The 17659-nt window shown below is 47.7% G+C and overlaps 2 protein-coding genes across 7 annotated transcripts in view; one reads left to right on the top strand and one right to left on the bottom strand.

Moving 5' to 3' along the window:
• MUTYH (mutY DNA glycosylase) overlaps positions 1–4941 on the bottom strand; it is a 16009-nt gene extending 11068 nt beyond the window's left edge. The window contains exons 1-4 of one of the 6 annotated variants that reach the window (XM_056533103.1): positions 4805–4941; positions 2023–2117; positions 1830–1948; positions 411–450 (exon numbers count right to left, since the gene is read on the bottom strand). In XM_056533103.1, coding sequence (XP_056389078.1) covers positions 411–450; positions 1830–1948; positions 2023–2113 — 250 coding nt within the window. In that variant the 5' untranslated portion in view covers positions 2114–2117; positions 4805–4941. Of the gene's footprint in view, positions 1–410; positions 451–1829; positions 1949–2022; positions 2738–3215; positions 3348–4562; positions 4746–4804 lie in introns of those variants that run through there. The other 5 variants (XM_056533106.1, XM_056533102.1, XM_056533105.1 and 2 more) reach the window with 5 other exon arrangements.
• TOE1 (target of EGR1, exonuclease) lies at positions 4888–17659 on the top strand. The gene is made up of 8 exons (XM_056533107.1): positions 4888–5035; positions 5163–5279; positions 6330–6370; positions 8282–8378; positions 9480–9638; positions 9858–10117; positions 10335–10503; positions 14448–17659. Exons 1-8 carry the CDS (start codon positions 4967–4969, stop codon positions 15063–15065), a joined length of 1530 nt encoding a protein of 509 aa, XP_056389082.1. The 5' UTR covers positions 4888–4966; the 3' UTR covers positions 15066–17659.

Here is a 17659-nt window from a genome sequence, read left to right as displayed (position 1 = left end):
AATCTCTATATATTACATCATATATGATATCAGCCGCTCCTCTTATAACGCTCCAGTACTGATATAACCTCTATATATTACATCATATGTGATATCAGCCGCTCCTCTTATAACGCTCCAGTACTGATATAATCTCTATATATTACATCATATATGATATCAGTACTGGAGCGTTATAAGAGGAGCGGATGATATCATCACATATGATGTAATATATAGAGGTTATATCAGTACTGGAGCGTTATAAGAGGAGCGGCTGATATCATCACATATGATGTAATATATAGAGATTATATCAGTAGGAGCGTTATAAGAGGAGCGGCTGATATCATCACATATGATGTAATATATAGAGGTTATATCAGTACTGGAGCGTTATAAGAGGATGATATCAGTCACATGTTTCTTACCTGAATAAGCTCTGCGGTCCAAGTCAGGTTCCGCATTGGCCTAAAATAAAGTGATTTCCTCTATTATAATAGAAAACCAATAATTGTTACCAAGGACTCTACATCCTATAGAAACAAACAGTAACATTTAGTGTTAATTGGACCTAATTTGCATGATGTTACCCCAATCACAAGGGCCTCCACAGGCTTACTGACTGTTTCCACTACCAACCAGCAGAATAGTGAGTACAGCTCTGGGGTATAATACAGGATATAACTCAGGATCAGTACAGGATAAGTAATGTAATGTATGTACACAGTGATCTCACCAGCAGAATAGTGAGTGCAGCTCTGGAGTATAATACAGAATATAACTCAGGATCAGTACAGGATAAGTAATGTAATGTATGTACACAGTGACCTCACCAGCAGAATAGTGAGTACAGCTCTGGGGTATAATACAGGATATAACTCAGGATCAGTACAGGATAAGTAATGTAATGTATGTACACAGTGACCTCACCAGCAGAATAGTGAGTGCAGCTCTGGAGTATAATACAGAATATAACTCAGGATCAGTACAGGATAAGTAATGTAATGTATGTACACAGTGACCTCACCAGCAGAATAGTGAGTACAGCTCTGGGGTATAATACAGGATATAACTCAGGATCAGTACAGGATAAGTAATGTAATGTATGTACACAGTGATCTCACCAGCAGAATAGTGAGTACAGCTCTGGGGTATAATACAGGATATAACTCCGGATCAGTACAGGATAAGTAATGTAATGTATATACACAGTGATCTCACCAGCAGAATAGTGAGTACAGCTCTGGGGTATAATACAGGATATAACTCCGGATCAGTACAGGATAAGTAATGTAATGTATGTACACAGTGACCTCACCAGCAGAATAGTGAGTACAGCTCTGGGGTATAATACAGGATAAGTAATGTAATGTATATACACAGTGACCTCACCAGCAGAATAGTGAGTACAGCTCTGGAGTATAATACAGGATATAACTCAGGATCAGTACAGGATAAGTAATGTATGTACACAGTGATCTCACCAGCAGAATAGTGAGTGCAGCTCTGGGGTATAATATAGGATATAACTCAGGATCAGTACAGGATAAGTAATGTAATGTATGTACACAGTGACCTCACCAGCAGAATAGTGAGTACAGCTCTGGTGTATAATACAGGATATAACTCAGGATCAGTACAGGATAAGTAATGTAAAGTATGTACACAGTGATCTCACCAGCAGAATAGGGAGTACAGCTCTGGAGTATAATACAGGATATAACTCAGGATCAGTACAGGATAAGTAATGTAATGTATGTACACAGTGACATCACCAGCAGAACAGTGAGTGCAGCTCTGGGGTATAATACTAGACAGGATATCTGAGCTGCCTTGTGATATCTTACCAGTCTCCGCCATGGCAGGTCTCTCTTGCATCGGTCATACCAGGTGAGGACGCCCTTCCTGAGTGTGTCTGTCTCCTCCGCGGTGAATGTATGGTACGCTGGAGTCAGGGGGGCGGGGTCTGTAATGAGAACAGCGTTCATCCCCATCTGATCACCCACAATACATCCCCCTTCCCCGTCTTTGGCTTCTTACCTGTGTTCTGGGCCCCGGTACGTTTCCTGGAGGCCGCCGGCTCCTTCTTTGGCATTTTCGTGGTTGCTCGTTTAATGGCGGAGCGGCCCATTCTGCTAAGAGAGGAATCGTACGTTATACCGGGAACTATCTTATTCAGGAGATACACTACAACTCTCATCATGCCCTAAGCCCCCGGTGTCTTCTCCTGGTATGAGCGCAAGGTGGAGGCGTCCGGACCGACGGTCGCAGTGTTAGCTCTGCCGCTCCGGTCACACACACACTGATTGGCGCAAAGTCTGTGACGTCATGGCAACCACACGGCCCCAGGAAAACATCTCCTCGTTGTGGTCGTGTATTCAGGAGAAAAAAAAAAAAGGTTGGGAGAGAATTTTCTGGAAGATCCAGGACAGGATGACAGAAAGTGATGACAGAATCCGCGGCCGGTGCAGGACTGGGGGCCCCGGCCCACCCAGCAGTCACATGCACATATAGACCTCCAGGGGGCAGCAAAAACATCACAAATTTACCACGATTTGCATTAAAAAAAACGCGCTTGTGCCGTGATTTTATGCAGATCACCCGTGGGCGTAATTCAGGCCCCCCCGATCCCCCATCCGTCCGGCCTGTCCACAGCCGACACGTTCTACTTCCTTCTGGAGAGTTCCTTGTTGCTTCTTCCACAGGACGCGGTTTACAACGATCAATTCCAAAAAAGTGGTCATAACTTTTTTTTTTCACACAAAAGGTTTTTAGCGCTTTATAGATTATAAAGAATTATCATAATAAAAAAATTATTATTTATTATTATTATTATTATTAGAGATGAGCGAACTTACAGTAAATTCGATTCGTCACAAACTTCTCGGCTCGGCAGTTGATGACTTTTCCTGCATAAATTAGTTCAGCTTTCCGGTGGGCTGGAAAAGGTGGATACAGTCCTAGGAGACTCTTTCCTAGGAACGTATCCACCTTTTCCAGCCCAGGGGAGCACCGGAAAGCTGAACTAATTTATGCAGGAAAAGTCACCAACTGCCGAGCCGAGGAATTTAGGAATCTTAAATATGTTTGTGGAGTTTTACTCACTTTTATATCAGTCAAGAAGTGAATATCCCTCTAGAGATATGTGAGATATATATAAAAAAAGAAGAGATGCGTTCCTAGTGGAGAATCATAAGGTGGGTTGACATGTGGCCGTGTCTTTTGCACCTTACCGTGTAGCGTTGTGCTGAGGGCACAACACCTTGATGAGTTTGTAGACTCGCTGGGGTTTGTAGTTGAAAATACGGGCGGCAGCCTGGGCGTCCTTCACCGTGACCTCCAGGCCGTGGTGTAGCTTTAGTATGAGGAGAACCGAAAAGATGGGGAATAGGCGCCAAGGGCTAAGCAAGTCCTAAGTATCGATTCCAGCCGGTAGTAGTCCATAAAACAACTGGCCAGGTCAGTGTCTCTTCCCTGTTCGGCTGAGGCTCTGAGGACAGGAATTACATCATACATATGTTTTGGAGCTGCTTAGATATCAGGCGGTATTGGGAAGAAATTATTGGATATATAGGTGCTGTATGGGATATCGACCTGCCTCTGGATCTTAAAACTTGTATACTAGGGTACTTAATAAAAAAAAAAACTGCCAAGCCGAGAAGTTCGTGACGAATCGAATTTACTGTAAGTTCACTCATCTCTAAATTTATTATTATTATAGCTTCCGGGTGACTGACTGTCGCTGTATTGCCCGGACTTTATACTTTTCGGATTATCGGATTCTGGATTAAGGATCTTTTCTGTCATTTTTATTGTCATTTTTAGCTGGGACAAAACCACCATGTTCCCTGATCATCTCTACCAATGTTGCCCGATCAGTGGGTCTCTTGCCACTGCAAAACTACAATTCCCAGCATGCCCGGACAGCCAACGGCTGTCCGGGCATGCTGGGAGTTGTAGTTTTGCTGCAGCTGTAGGTACGTTGGTTGGGAAACACTGGTTAACGGTTGTCTGGGAATGCTGGGAGTTATAGTTTTGGAACTGCTGTAGGCACACTGGTTGGGAAACACTGGTTAACGGTTGTCTGGGCACGCTGGCAGTTGTAGTTTTGAACAGCTGTAGGCACGCTGGTAGGGAAACAATGGCCAATCGCTCTCCCGGCATGCTGGGAGTTGTAGTTTCGCAACTGCTGTAGGCACACTGGATGGGAAACACTGTCTAGGCATGCTGGGAGTTATAGTTTTGCAACTGCTGTAGGTACGCTGGTTGGGAAACACTGGTTAACAGTTGTCCGGGCATGCTGGGAGTTGTAGTTTCGCAACTGCTGTAGGCACACTGGATGGGAAACACTGTCTAGGCATGCTGGGAGTTATAGTTTTGCAACTGCTGTAGGAACGTTGGTTGGGAAACACTGGCCAATCGCTGTCCGGACATGCTGGGAGTAGTAGTTTAGCAACAGCTGGAGGCACATGGGTTGGTAAACGCTCATCTCTACTGCACAGAGGTTGCGACCTGCGGCGAATCATGAACCAGAACAAACTGCGACAATTCAATAAACTTTATTTATAAATATCCACAACCTGCACCCCTCCAGCTGTTGTATAACTACAACTCCCATCATGACCAAGCAGTTGAAGGCCGCCATGCTGTGCTGGGAGTTGTAGTTTTGTCAGAGGGTTTGAAAACCACTGCACCAGGCCACGTGACAATGTAACCGGCGCCTGCAACATTGTATCAAAATGACTTTTAAAATCCATGACGTCATCAGGAGGCGTCATAAATGGTCAGAAACGTAATATAAAATAAAAAAAATTCTACTCACTGTCCCGTCGTCCCCACGCTGCCGCCACAGACACGCCCTCTCCTTCCCGCTTATTAACATCTGATTGGCTCTCGTTAGACAGCGGGCGGGGTTAAATCGTGACGGACGTTTTCAGCTTCCAATAGGAAACGCGAATAGCCTTGACAACAAGATGCACGTGACATGACGTCATTAGCGTGCGCCGGAAGGGAAGCTGTGTCTGTCGGGAAGCGGAGGCTTCATACAGTGGAGGTTTTTTTTTTTTTTTTTGTACACATTAAAGCTTTATTTGTACACTTTACACATACACACATGGAGCTCGGGGGCCCAGTTGCTGGGAGTTGTAGTTCTATTCCATTGACTTCTATGTGATTCTCAGGTGGAGATGACGAGTCTGAGGATCCCGGTGATTGACGTTCATAGTGACAACTTCACAGATCTCTGGCCGTCCATGTTGCTGGCACTGAAGACGTCTACGTTCGTCGCCGTGGATACTGTAAGTCTGTGTCCTCCGATCAAGACTACAACTCCCAGCATGCCCTGATGTCCTTCAGCAGCATTAAGAGCGGTGCTCCAGCTGTTGCCAGCAGGTTTCTGCTAGCAGGGCATGCTGGATGTTGTAGTGTTGCAGCAGCTTGAGCGCTGGAGGCTTGGACAGACTTAGACCAGTGTTTTCCAACTAGTGTGCCTCCAGCTGTTGCAAGACTACAACTCCCAGCATGTCCGGTCAGCCTTCGATTGTACTGGCATTCTGGGAGTTGTAGTTTTGCAACAGCTGGAGGCACAATGGTTGAAGAACACTTGTCTAAATCTGTGCAAGCATGCTGGGAGTTGTAGTTTTGCAACTGCTTGTTTAGCTATTGCCACCTCTGTACCCCCCAACAGCAGTGTTTCTTAACCGGGGCGCCTCCAGCTGTTGCAAAACTACATTGCCCAGCTTGTCCGGACAGCCTTAGATCAGTGTTTCCCAACTAGGGTGCCTCCAGCTGTTTAAAAACGACAACTCCCAGCATGCCCTCAGAGCCTTAGACCAGTGTTTCCCAACCAGGGTGCCTCCAGCTGTTTTAAAAACTACAACTCCCAGCATGCCCAGACAGCCTTAGACCAGTATTTCCCAACCAGGGTGCCTCCAGCTGTTTAAAACTACAACTCCCAGCATGCCCGGACAGCCGTTGGCTGTCTGGGCATGCTGGGAGTTGTAGTTTTTGAACAGCCGGAGGCACCCTGGTTGGGGAAACACTGTTGTTTGTGACACCTCGGCCCGCAGATGTATCTGTGCTGCACTGCATTGTGGGAGATGGGGTGATGATGTCATGGGGGGGGGGCGGGGGATGGGGGACACCTCCTCTGATTCGGTCCGACCTCAGGTTACAGTCTATCTCCGGAATTTGGATCTTGGGGTCAGGACGGATTTTTACGCCTCTGGGTGTAAACAGGAATGTCCCCGTTCACTGACAGCAAGCAGAGCTCTAAAGGAATCTGAACGTTCTAACAAAGTTTACGATTCATCTGCAGATTCGTGACAATGTGTCTTGTGTTTTCGCAGGAGCTGAGCGGTCTGGGATCCAGGAAGAGTTTACTAGACCAGTAAGTGACTACGAAAATGAATGTTTCATCCTGAAGTCGTCGACATCTGATAAAATGTTTCTATTTATATTATTATGGGAGGAAATAGCTGATGATTTATACCGGAATATCTGCATAAATTATCGGCTGTCGGCCTGAAAGGTCCCAGATTATTGGTATCGGCCGATCCCTAATAAATATATATATTATACACATACATATGCTGGCTGAGTAACTATATATATATATATATATATATATGTGTGTGTGTATAATGAGTAACAATGATATATATATATACACATACATATGCTGGCTGAGTAACTATATATATATGTGTGTGTATAATGAGTGAGTAACAATGATATATACATATACATATCAAAAAATGTAAGACACATACTGGCTGAGTAACTATATATATATATACCGTATTTATCGGGGTATACCACGCACCGGCCTATAACACGCACCCTCATTTTACCAAGGATATTTGGGTAAAAAAAGTTTTTTACCCAAATATCCATGGTAAAATGAGGGTGCGTTTGTGCGCGTGTTATACCCCGATACCGCCCCAGGAAAGGCAGGGGGAGAGAGGCCGTCGCTGCCCGCTTCTCTCCCTCTGCCTTCCCTGGGGTCTAGAGCCGTGCTGCCGGCCCTTCTCTCCCCCTGGCTATCGGCGCCGCTGCCCGTTCTGTCCCCCTGACTATCGGTGCCGGCGCCGATAGCCAGGGGGAGAGAAGGGACAGTGGCACCCATTGCCGGCGCCGCTGCCCCGTTGCCTCCCCCCATCCCCGGTGGCATAATTACCGGGGTCGGGTCCGCGCTGCTGCAGGCCTCCGGCGTGCGTCCCCTGCGTCGTTGCTATGCACGGCGCGGCGCACTGACGTCATGCGCCGCGCCGTGCAGCGCATAGCAACAACGCAGGGGACGCACGCCAGAGGCCTGCAGCAGCGCGGACCCGACCCCGGCAACAGGTAATTATGCCACCGGGGATGGGGGGAGGCAACGGGGCAGCGGCGCCGGCAATGGGTGCCGCTGCCCCTTCTCTCCCCCTGGCTGTCGGCGCCGCTTCTCTCCCCCTGGGTATCGGTGCCGGCAATGGGGCGCCGGTACCGATAGTCAGGGGGACAGAACGGGCAGCGGCGCCGATAGCCAGGGGGAGAGAAGGGCCGGCAGCAGCGCTCTAGACCCCAGGGAAGGCAGAGGGAGAGAAGCGGGCAGCGACGGCCTCTCTCCCCCTGCCTTTCCTGGGGGTGTATCGGGGTATAACATGCACATAGACTTTAGGCTAAAAATTTTAGCCTAAAAAATGCGTGTTATACGCCGATAAATACGGTACATATACACATACATATGCTGGCTGAGTAACTATATATATATATATATATATATATATGTATAATGAGTGAGTAACAATGATATATACATATCAAAAAATGTAAGACACATACAGTCAGTACACACATATGTATATATTATTAAGTAACAATAGTGTGTGTGTGTGTGTGTGTATATATATATATGTGTGTATAATGAGTAACAATGATATATATATATATATATATATATATATACACACACATACTGATTTATTGTGTTCTTCAGGAGACAATAAGCTGGACAAGTATTGTGAGCCCTGTATTGTGCACTGCCTGCCACCCAGCTTTACCAGTCTGCTGAAGAGATTAATTGTCTGGTAAAGCAGCCATATTGGATCTCTTCAAGAGACTAGGAAAGGTGGGTGGCATGCCTTCTGCGTGCCACTCAGCTTTCCTCATCTCTGGAAGCCCCAGCAGTAATAGGTTGTTCGTCCTCCCTGCACTGATGGAATAGAATGAATCTGTAGTCGGCTCCGATAATGTCCGCTCTGAGGCTGAGTGAGCCCTTGGATTCCTCCAGTTATAAGTGTGAGTGTCCGATCTGTTGCAGATGTGTGGAGGAACGTTATAAAGCCATATGCCACGCTGCACGGACACGCTCCATACTGTCCCTGGGGATCGCCTGCTTCAAAGCTATCCCTGAAAAGGTAAGTGCTCCCAGCAGTACAGAGTATTTCATGAGAGGAGTGTGCTGATCATGTGGGAGGTCACAGGGTGAGAGTTATATAGTAGAGGAGCAGGGTCCACAGCAGTACAGAGTATTTCAGGAGAGGAGTTTGCTGATCATGTGGGAGGTCACAGGGTGAGAGTTATATAGTGGAGGAGCAGGGTCCACAGCAGTACAGAGTATTTCAGGAGAGGAGTGTGCTGGTCATGTGGGAGGTCACAGGGTTAGAGTTATATAGTAGAGGAGCAGGGTCCACAGCAGTACAGAGTATTTCAGGAGAGGAGTGTGCTGGTCATGTGGAGGTCACAGGATGAGAGTTATATAGTGGAGGAGCAGGGTCCACAGCAGTACAGAGTATTTCATGAGAGGAGTGTGCTGATCATGTGGGAGGTCACAGGATGAGAGTTATATAGTAGAGGAGCAGGGTCCACAGCAGTACAGAGTATTTCAGGAGAGGAGTGTGCTGATCACAGGGTGAGAGTTATATAGTAGAGGAGCAGGGTCCACAGCAGTACAGAGTATTTCAGGAGAGGAGTGTGCTGGTCATGTGGGAGGTCACAGGGTTAGAGTTATATAGTAGAGGAGCAGGGTCCACAGCAGTACATAGTATTTCAGGAGAGGAGTGTGCTGATCATGTGGAGGTCACAGGGTGAGAGTTATATAGTAGAGGAGCAGGGTCCACAGCAGTACAGAGTATTTCAGGAGAGGAGTGTGCTGATCATGTGGGAGGTCACAGGGTTAGAGTTATATAGTAGAGGAGCAGGGTCCACAGCAGTACATAGTATTTCAGGAGAGGAGTGTGCTGATCATGTGGAGGTCACAGGGTGAGAGTTATATAGTAGAGGAGCAGGGTCCACAGCAGTACAGAGTATTTCAGAAGAGGAGTGCGCTGATCATGTGGAGGTCACAGGGTGAGAGTTATATAGTAGAGGAACAGGGTCCACAGCAGTACAGAGTATTTCAGGAGAGGAGCGTGCTGATCATGTGGGAGGTCACAGGGTGAGAGTTATATAGTAGAGGAGCAGGGTCCACAGAATATTTCAGTTTTTGTGTAACATGACATCTGGCCCCCGTTCCGCAGGGGGAGGACGCGTATCTGTGCCAGATCTTTAACCTGACCCTGCTGTGCACCGAGGACTACACCGTAGAGCCCCAGTCCGTCCAGTTCCTCGTCCACCACGGCTTCGACTTCAACAAACAATATTCCCAGGGGATCCCGTACTACAAGGGCAACGACAAGGTAAACGCTGTGCGCGATCCGCGGGTGGCGGTGAATACGGGTGATGATGGTATAGCTAACCTCCGGGGCCCGCGTTCCAGTCAGACAAATTACGGCTATTGCAAAACTACAACTCCCAGCATGCGCGGACAGCTGGAGGCACCCTGGTTGGGGAAACACTGGCTGAATCAATAACTTTTTTTTTTTCCCTCTTCATGACTAGTGATTCTCCCGTTTCAGGGTGACGAGCGGCGCCTCCAGAGCGTGCGCACCCTTTTTCTCGAGCTCCTCCAGGCCCGGAAGCCGCTGGTCCTGCACAACGGCCTCATCGACCTCGCTTTCCTCTACCAATGCTTCTACGCGCATCTCCCTGACAAGATGGCGAACTTCGTCGCCGACCTGTCCGAAATGTTCCCCGCCGGAATCTACGACACGAAGTACGCCTCCGAGTTCGAGATCCGCTTCATGGCCTCTTATCTGGAGTACGTCTACAAGAAATGGTGAGCGCCAGAGATTATATTCATTACTGCCCACAGCAGAGGGTGCGTTACAATGCATCAGTCTAGACCAGTGTTTGCTAATTTGTGGCCCAGACACACAGCGCTCACCACTGGAGTGCGGAACTACAGCCCCAGATTAGGGAAGACTGATACATTGTAACACACCCTCTGCTGTGAGCAGCGCTTCATTCTTACCTTCTGATCATTTCTCTTCCAGTAAACGTGAGAACGGTAAAATGATGGACTCCAGCAGCCGCCACCTGATCACGGAGTTCTGCAAATATCCCGCCGCCGTGACTTACGTGGATTATCGCCTGTGCTCCCTTCCGAATCCCGGAGCTGTAGACTCCGCCTCCGACGCTCCGCGAATCTGCGAAAGGTTTTCTGTAAGTGAAGGATTTACTATAAATACCATATCAGGAGAGGAGAGGTGACTGTAGGACAGGTGAATATATCTATTGTTCTCTGTTATCAGCCATGTCAGGAGAGGAGAGGTGACTGTAGGACAGGTGAATATATCTATTGTTCTCTGTTATCAGCCATGTCAGGAGGGGAGAGGTGACTGTAGGACAGGTGAATATATCTATTGTTCTCTGTTATCAGCCATGTCAGGAGAGGAGAGGTGACTGTAGGACAGGTGAATATATCTATTGTTCTCTGTTATCAGCCATGTCAGGAGAGGAGAGAGGTGACTGTAGGACAGGTGAATATATCTATTGTTCTCTGTTATCAGCCATGTCAGGAGAGGAGAGAGGTGACTGTAGGACAGGTGAATATATCTATTGTTCTCTGTTATCAGCCATGTCAGGAGAGGAGAGGTGACTGTAGGACAGGTGAATACAATCTATTGTTCTCTGTTATCAGCCATGTCAGGAGGGGAGAGGTGACTGTAGGACAGGTGAATATATCTATTGTTCTCTGTTACCAGCCATGTGAGGAGGAGAGGTGACTGTAGGACAGGTGAATATATCTATTGTTCTCTGCTATCAGCCATGTCAGGAGAGGTGACTGTAGGACAGGTGAATATATCTATTGTTCTCTGTTATCAGCCATGTCAGGAGTGGAGAGGTGACTGTAGGACAGGTGAATACAATCTATTGTTCTCTGTTATCATCCATGTCAGGAGAGGAGAGGTGACTGTAGGACAGGTGAATATATAATCTACTGTTCTCTGTTATCAGCCATGTCAGGAGGGGAGAGGTGACTGTAGGACAGGTGAATATATCTATTGTTCTCTGTTATCAGCCATGTCAGGAGGGGAGAGGTGACTGTAGGACAGGTGAATATATCTATTGTTCTCTGTTATCAGCCATGTCAGGAGAGGAGAGAGGTGACTGTAGGACAGGTGAATATATCTATTGTTCTCTGTTATCAGCCATGGCAGGAGAGGAGAGGTGACTGTAGGACAGGTGAATATATCTATTGTTCTCTGCTATCAGCCATGTCAGGAGGGGAGAGGTGACTGTAGGACAGGTGAATATATCTATTGTTCTCTGCTATCAGCCATGTCAGGAGGGGAGAGGTGACTCTAGGACAGGTGAATATATCTATTGTTCTCTGTTATCAGCCATGTCAGGAGGGGAGAGGTGACTGTAGGACAGGTGAATATATCTATTGTTCTCTGTTATCAGCCATGTCAGGAGAGGAGAGGTGACTGTAGGACAGGTGAATATATCTATTGTTCTCTGTTATCAGCCATGTCAGGAGAGGAGAGAGGTGACTGTAGGACAGGTGAATATATCTATTGTTCTCTGTTATCAGCCATGTCAGGAGAGGAGAGGTGACTGTAGGACAGGTGAATATATCTATTGTTCTCTGTTATCAGCCATGGCAGGAGAGGAGAGGTGACTGTAGGACAGGTGAATATATCTATTGTTCTCTGTTATCAGCCATGTGAGGAGGAGAGGTGACTGTAGGACAGGTGAATATATCTATTGTTCTCTGTTACCAGCCATGTGAGGAGGAGAGGTGACTGTAGGACAGGTGAATATATCTATTGTTCTCTGCTATCAGCCATGTCAGGAGAGGTGACTGTAGGACAGGTGAATATATCTATTGTTCTCTGTTATCAGCCATGTCAGGAGTGGAGAGGTGACTGTAGGACAGGTGAATACAATCTATTGTTCTCTGTTATCATCCATGTCAGGAGAGGAGAGGTGACTGTAGGACAGGTGAATATATAATCTACTGTTCTCTGTTATCAGCCATGTCAGGAGGGGAGAGGTGACTGTAGGACAGGTGAATATATCTATTGTTCTCTGTTATCAGCCATGTCAGGAGGGGAGAGGTGACTGTAGGACAGGTGAATATATCTATTGTTCTCTGTTATCAGCCATGTCAGGAGAGGAGAGAGGTGACTGTAGGACAGGTGAATATATCTATTGTTCTCTGTTATCAGCCATGGCAGGAGAGGAGAGGTGACTGTAGGACAGGTGAATATATCTATTGTCCTCTGTTACCAGCCATGGCAGGAGGGGAGAGGTGACTGTAGGACAGGTGAATATATCTATTGTTCTCTGTTACCAGCCATGTGAGGAGGAGAGGTGACTGTAGGACACGTGAATATATCTATTGTTCTCTGCTATCAGCCATGTCAGGAGGGGAGAGGTGACTGTAGGACAGGTGAATATATCTATTGTTCTCTGCTATCAGCCATGTCAGGAGGGGAGAGGTGACTGTAGGACAGGTGAATATATCTATTGTTCTCTGTTATCAGCCATGTCAGGAGAGGAGAGAGGTGACTGTAGGACAGGTGAATATATCTATTGTTCTCTGTTATCAGCCATGTCAGGAGAGGAGAGGTGACTGTAGGACAGGTGAATACAATCTATTGTTCTCTGTTATCAGCCATGTCAGGAGGGGAGAGGTGACTGTAGGACAGGTGAATATATCTATTGTTCTCTGTTACCAGCCATGTGAGGAGGAGAGGTGACTGTAGGACAGGTGAATATATCTATTGTTCTCTGCTATCAGCCATGTCAGGAGAGGTGACTGTAGGACAGGTGAATATATCTATTGTTCTCTGTTATCAGCCATGTCAGGAGTGGAGAGGTGACTGTAGGACAGGTGAATATATAATCTACTGTTCTCTGTTATCAGCCATGTCAGGAGGGGAGAGGTGACTGTAGGACAGGTGAATATATCTATTGTTCTCTGTTATCAGCCATGTCAGGAGGGGAGAGGTGACTGTAGGACAGGTGAATATATCTATTGTTCTCTGTTATCAGCCATGTCAGGAGGGGAGAGAGGTGACTGTAGGACAGGTGAATATATCTATTGTTCTCTGTTATCAGCCATGGCAGGAGAGGAGAGGTGACTGTAGGACAGGTGAATATATCTATTGTCCTCTGTTACCAGCCATGTCAGGAGGGGAGAGGTGACTGTAGGACAGGTGAATATATCTATTGTTCTCTGTTACCAGCCATGTGAGGAGGAGAGGTGACTGTAGGACAGGTGAATATATCTATTGTTCTCTGTTACCAGCCATGTGAGGAGGAGAGGCGACTGTAGGACAGGTGAATATATCTATTGTTCTCTGTTATCATCCATGTCAGGAGAGGAGAGAGGTGACTGTAGGACAGGTGAATATATCTATTGTTCTCTGTTATCATCCATGTCAGGAGAGGAGAGAGGTGACTGTAGGACAGGTGAATATATCTATTGTTCTCTGTTATCATCCATGTCAGGAGAGGAGAGAGGTGACTGTAGGACAGGTGAATATAATCTATTGTTCTCTGTTATCAGCCATGTCAGGAGGGGAGAGGTGACTGTAGGACAGGTGAATATATCTATTGTTTTCTGTTATCAGCCATGTTAGGAGGGGAGAGGTGACTGTAGGACAGGTGAATATATCTATTGTTCTCTGTTATCATCCATGTCAGAAGAGGAGAGGTGACTGTAGGACAGGTGAATATATCTATTGTTCTCTGTTATCATCCATGTCAGAAGAGGAGAGAGGTGACTGTAGGACAGGTGAATATATCTATTGTTCTCTGTTATCAGCCATGTCAGGAGGGGAGAGGTGACTGTAGGACAGGTGAATATATCTATTGTTCTCTGTTATCAGCCATGTCAGGAGAGGAGAGGTGACTGTAGGACAGGTTACTATGGGCCAATATTTTCCAGTGTGTCTTCAGCTGTTGCAAACTTCAGCATTCCTGGACAGCATTTGACTTTCTGTGCATGCTGGGAGTTGTAGTTTTGCATTAGCTGGAGGCACACTGTTTGGGAAAACGCAGCTATCAGTTATTGCTTCCTAGTATCAGGGCAGGATCCTTGTATGTGGGAGATTTTTTGGGCCCCCGCCAATAATAAGTCCCTTCTGTCTCAGGCTTACGGGTGGTGCCCCAATGGGGTGAAGTGCCCGGAGTCCCATGATATCGACCTGATAATTGAGGAGGATGAAAAATGCAAAGGAGAGAAGAAGAGGAAGAGACGGAAGAGAAAGAAAGGGGCTTCAATGGAGACGGATCTGGAGCCCCCCTGTAAGCAGAAGTCTGGGCTCCCCTTTAATAGTGACACGACAGAGACCGAGGCGTCAGAATCCACCAATAACATGGACCGTCCAGAGGATGAAGATGGAACCAAGAACGTCCCGGAGTCTGCGCCCTCGGAGGAGTCCAGGCAGCCAGGAGACCCGGGGGAGGCCGCAACACCCCCGAAAGAGGAGGCACGATTAAAGGACTCCTCCGACCACCGATCCTCATCATCCGCCGAGGGGGGGACCCACAGGGCCGGGTTTGATGCCTTCATGACGGGTTACATTATGGCCTACGTGATGATGATGAAGAAGGAGAAGAGTTCGGCCTCCGGCTGCCTCCCGGACTGTCTCAATAAGATCTATCTGAGCGGGAAGAACGTTCCTCTACAGGTCGTCAAGAGCATCTTCTCCAAATCCACTCGCGCTCACGTCCAGAAGATGAAGCTGATGTCGAGCGTCGGTTCCTAAGTCATAGAGGCTGGCGGCAGAGGACACTAAAAACCGCTGCCCCCCAAGGGTACTCTGATCAGTGTGGAGGGCGATCAGGAATCTGGGAAAGCTGAGTGACAGCCCTGCAGGAACCACAGACTGTGGACTATGACCTAAAACGTCATTTTGTATCATAAATTGTTTCCATTTTGTCGTTCGCCGGGTTCAGTGTAAAGGATGGAGATCAGGGTCAGGTGGGAGGCCGGGGAATTAAAGGGGACTTCAGAGAGAACCAATGGGGAAATGTCCAAAATATCTGCACCCCCTTTAGTCTTTGTCAATGGGGCGAATTATAACAAACTAGTTCCCATGGCAACCAATGTATCTGTTGTATTTGTTCTGTTTCTATGTTACATTGTAACAGACAGCGCTGTAAGCAGGAGGGGGGGAGGGGGTCATTTCATCTCCTTTACTAGAAGAAAGAACGTTTTTAGATACCGTGTGTTACGTTTTTCAACGATTTCAAGACCTCTGCTGGCTGTCAGTGACTAGAAACATTATTTCAAATCAGAACCCTAAAGCTACAGCCGATACCTGCTGATACATTGTAACAAACCCTCTCTGGTGTGAACAGGGCTACTTAAAGGGGTACTCTGCCCAGCAACGTCTTATCCAAAGTATAGGGCAGTGGTCTTCAACCTGTGGACCTCCAGATGTTGCAAAACTACAACTCCTTCAGCAGTAAGAGCGGTGCTCCAGCTGTTGCCAAAGTACAGTTCCCAGCAGGTTTCTGCTAGCAGGGCATGCTGGAAGTTGTAGTGTTGCAGCAGCTTGAGCGCTGGAGGCTTGGACAGACTTAGACCAGTGTTTTCCAACTAGTGTGCCTCCAGCTGTTGCAAGACTACAACTCCCAGCATGCCCGGACAGCCTTTGGTTAAAGAACACTTGTCTAAACTGTCCAAGCATGCTGGGAGTTGTAGTTTTGCAACTGCCTGTTTGGCTATTGCTACCTCTGTTCTCCAATAGCAGGGTTTCCCAACCAGGGTGCCTCCAGCTGTTGCAAAAATACAACTCCCAGCATGCCCGGACATTCTTCGGCCAGTGTTTCCCAATCAAGGGCCCTCGTGCTGTTGCAAAACTACAACTCCCAGGCTGTCCGGGCATCCTGGGAGTTGTAGTTTTGCACCAGCTGGAGGTCCGCAGGTTGAAGACCACTGGTATAGGGGATAAATGTCTGATCGCAGGGGTCCCGCCGCTGGGGACCCCCCACGATCTCCCTGCTGCACCCGGCGTTCCTTTAGAGTGTCGGGTGCAGCGCCGGAGGCTCGTGACGTCCCATAGATTTGCGTTGAGGGGGCGTGACTGTGATGTCTCGAGTAGGGATCGACCGATTATCGGTATAAGTTATCGGCTATCGGTCTGAAAGGTCACAGATTATCGGTATCGGCCCTAAAAAAATGGATATCAGTCGATCCCTCCGCCCCGCATCGCCAGTCATCCGGTACGGAGTGAAGTTCGCTCTGTGCACTGGATGTTTGGGACGCCGCAGCCGAGATCAGACATCTTATGGGGAGAAGATGTGTCGGGGCGGAGTTAACCATGAAAGGGAACCTGTCATCCCATCTGAACTATTAGGGTGGACCTGTCAATCAAGGCTGGTGGGCGGGGAGAAACCACAGGAGACCGCCCTGATGACTCTTTAGGGTGTTGTCCCCATATTACAATGTCTCCAATTGGTTGGGGACCAATGTGGCTCTCAAAAGTACAACTCCCAGCATTCCCGGAAGGGAGGCGGAGGCTTTATACAGTGGAGGTGTTTTTTGTTTTGTTTTTTGTACACATTAAAGCTTTATTTGTACACTTTACACATACACACATGGAGCTCGGGGGCCCAGTTGCTGGGAGTTGTAGTTCTATTCCATTGACTTCTATGTGATTCTCAGGTGGAGATGACGAGTCTGAGGATCCCGGTGATTGACGTTCATAGTGACAACTTCACAGATCTCTGGCCGTCCATGTTGCTGGCACTGAAGACGTCTACGTTCGTCGCCGTGGATACTGTAAGTCTGTGTCCTCCGATCAAGACTACAACTCCCAGCATGCCCTGATGTCCTTCAGCAGCATTAAGAGCGGTGCTCCAGCTGTTGCCAGCAGGTTTCTGCTAGCAGGGCATGCTGGATGTTGTAGTGTTGCAGCAGCTTGAGCGCTGGAGGCTTGGACAGACTTAGATCAGTATTTTCCAACCAGTGTGCCTCCAGCTGTTGCAAGACTACAACTCCCAGCATGTCCGGTCAGCCTTTGGTTGTACTGGCATTCTGGGAGTTGTAGTTTTGCAACAGGTGGAGGCACAATGGTTGAAGAACACTTGTCTAAATCTGTGCAAGCATGCTGGGAGTTGTAGTTTTGCAACTGCTTGTTTAGCTATTGTACACCCCCCCCCCCCCCCCCCCAACAGCAATGTTTCCCAACCAGGGCGCCTCCAGCTGTTGCAAAACAATGCCCAGCATGTGCAGACAACCTTAGACCAGTGTTTCCCAACTAGGGTGCCTCCAGCTGTTTAGAAACTACAACTCCCAGCATGCCCTGAGCGCCTTAGACCAGTGTTGGCTGTCCAGGCATGCTGGGAGTTGTAG

This window comes from Hyla sarda, chromosome 7 (assembly GCF_029499605.1).
Source record: "Hyla sarda isolate aHylSar1 chromosome 7, aHylSar1.hap1, whole genome shotgun sequence".
In the NCBI taxonomy this organism is placed as follows: Eukaryota; Metazoa; Chordata; class Amphibia; order Anura; family Hylidae; genus Hyla; species Hyla sarda.
The sequence above is the reverse complement of the archived record's forward strand: the minus strand, read 5'-3'. Positions and strand labels throughout refer to the sequence as shown.

Bases quoted from the DNA above. Each gene is read 5' to 3' on its own strand.
- TOE1 (XM_056533107.1), top strand. From the start codon at position 4,967: ATGACGTCATTAGCGTGCGCCGGAAGGGAAGCTGTGTCTGTCGGGAAG. The intron at 8,379-9,479 runs GTAAGTGCTCCC...CCCGTTCCGCAG, and splicing joins TCAAAGCTATCCCTGAAAAG to GGGGAGGACGCGTATCTGTG. The intron at 10,118-10,334 runs GTGAGCGCCAGA...TTTCTCTTCCAG, and splicing joins GAGTACGTCTACAAGAAATG to TAAACGTGAGAACGGTAAAA.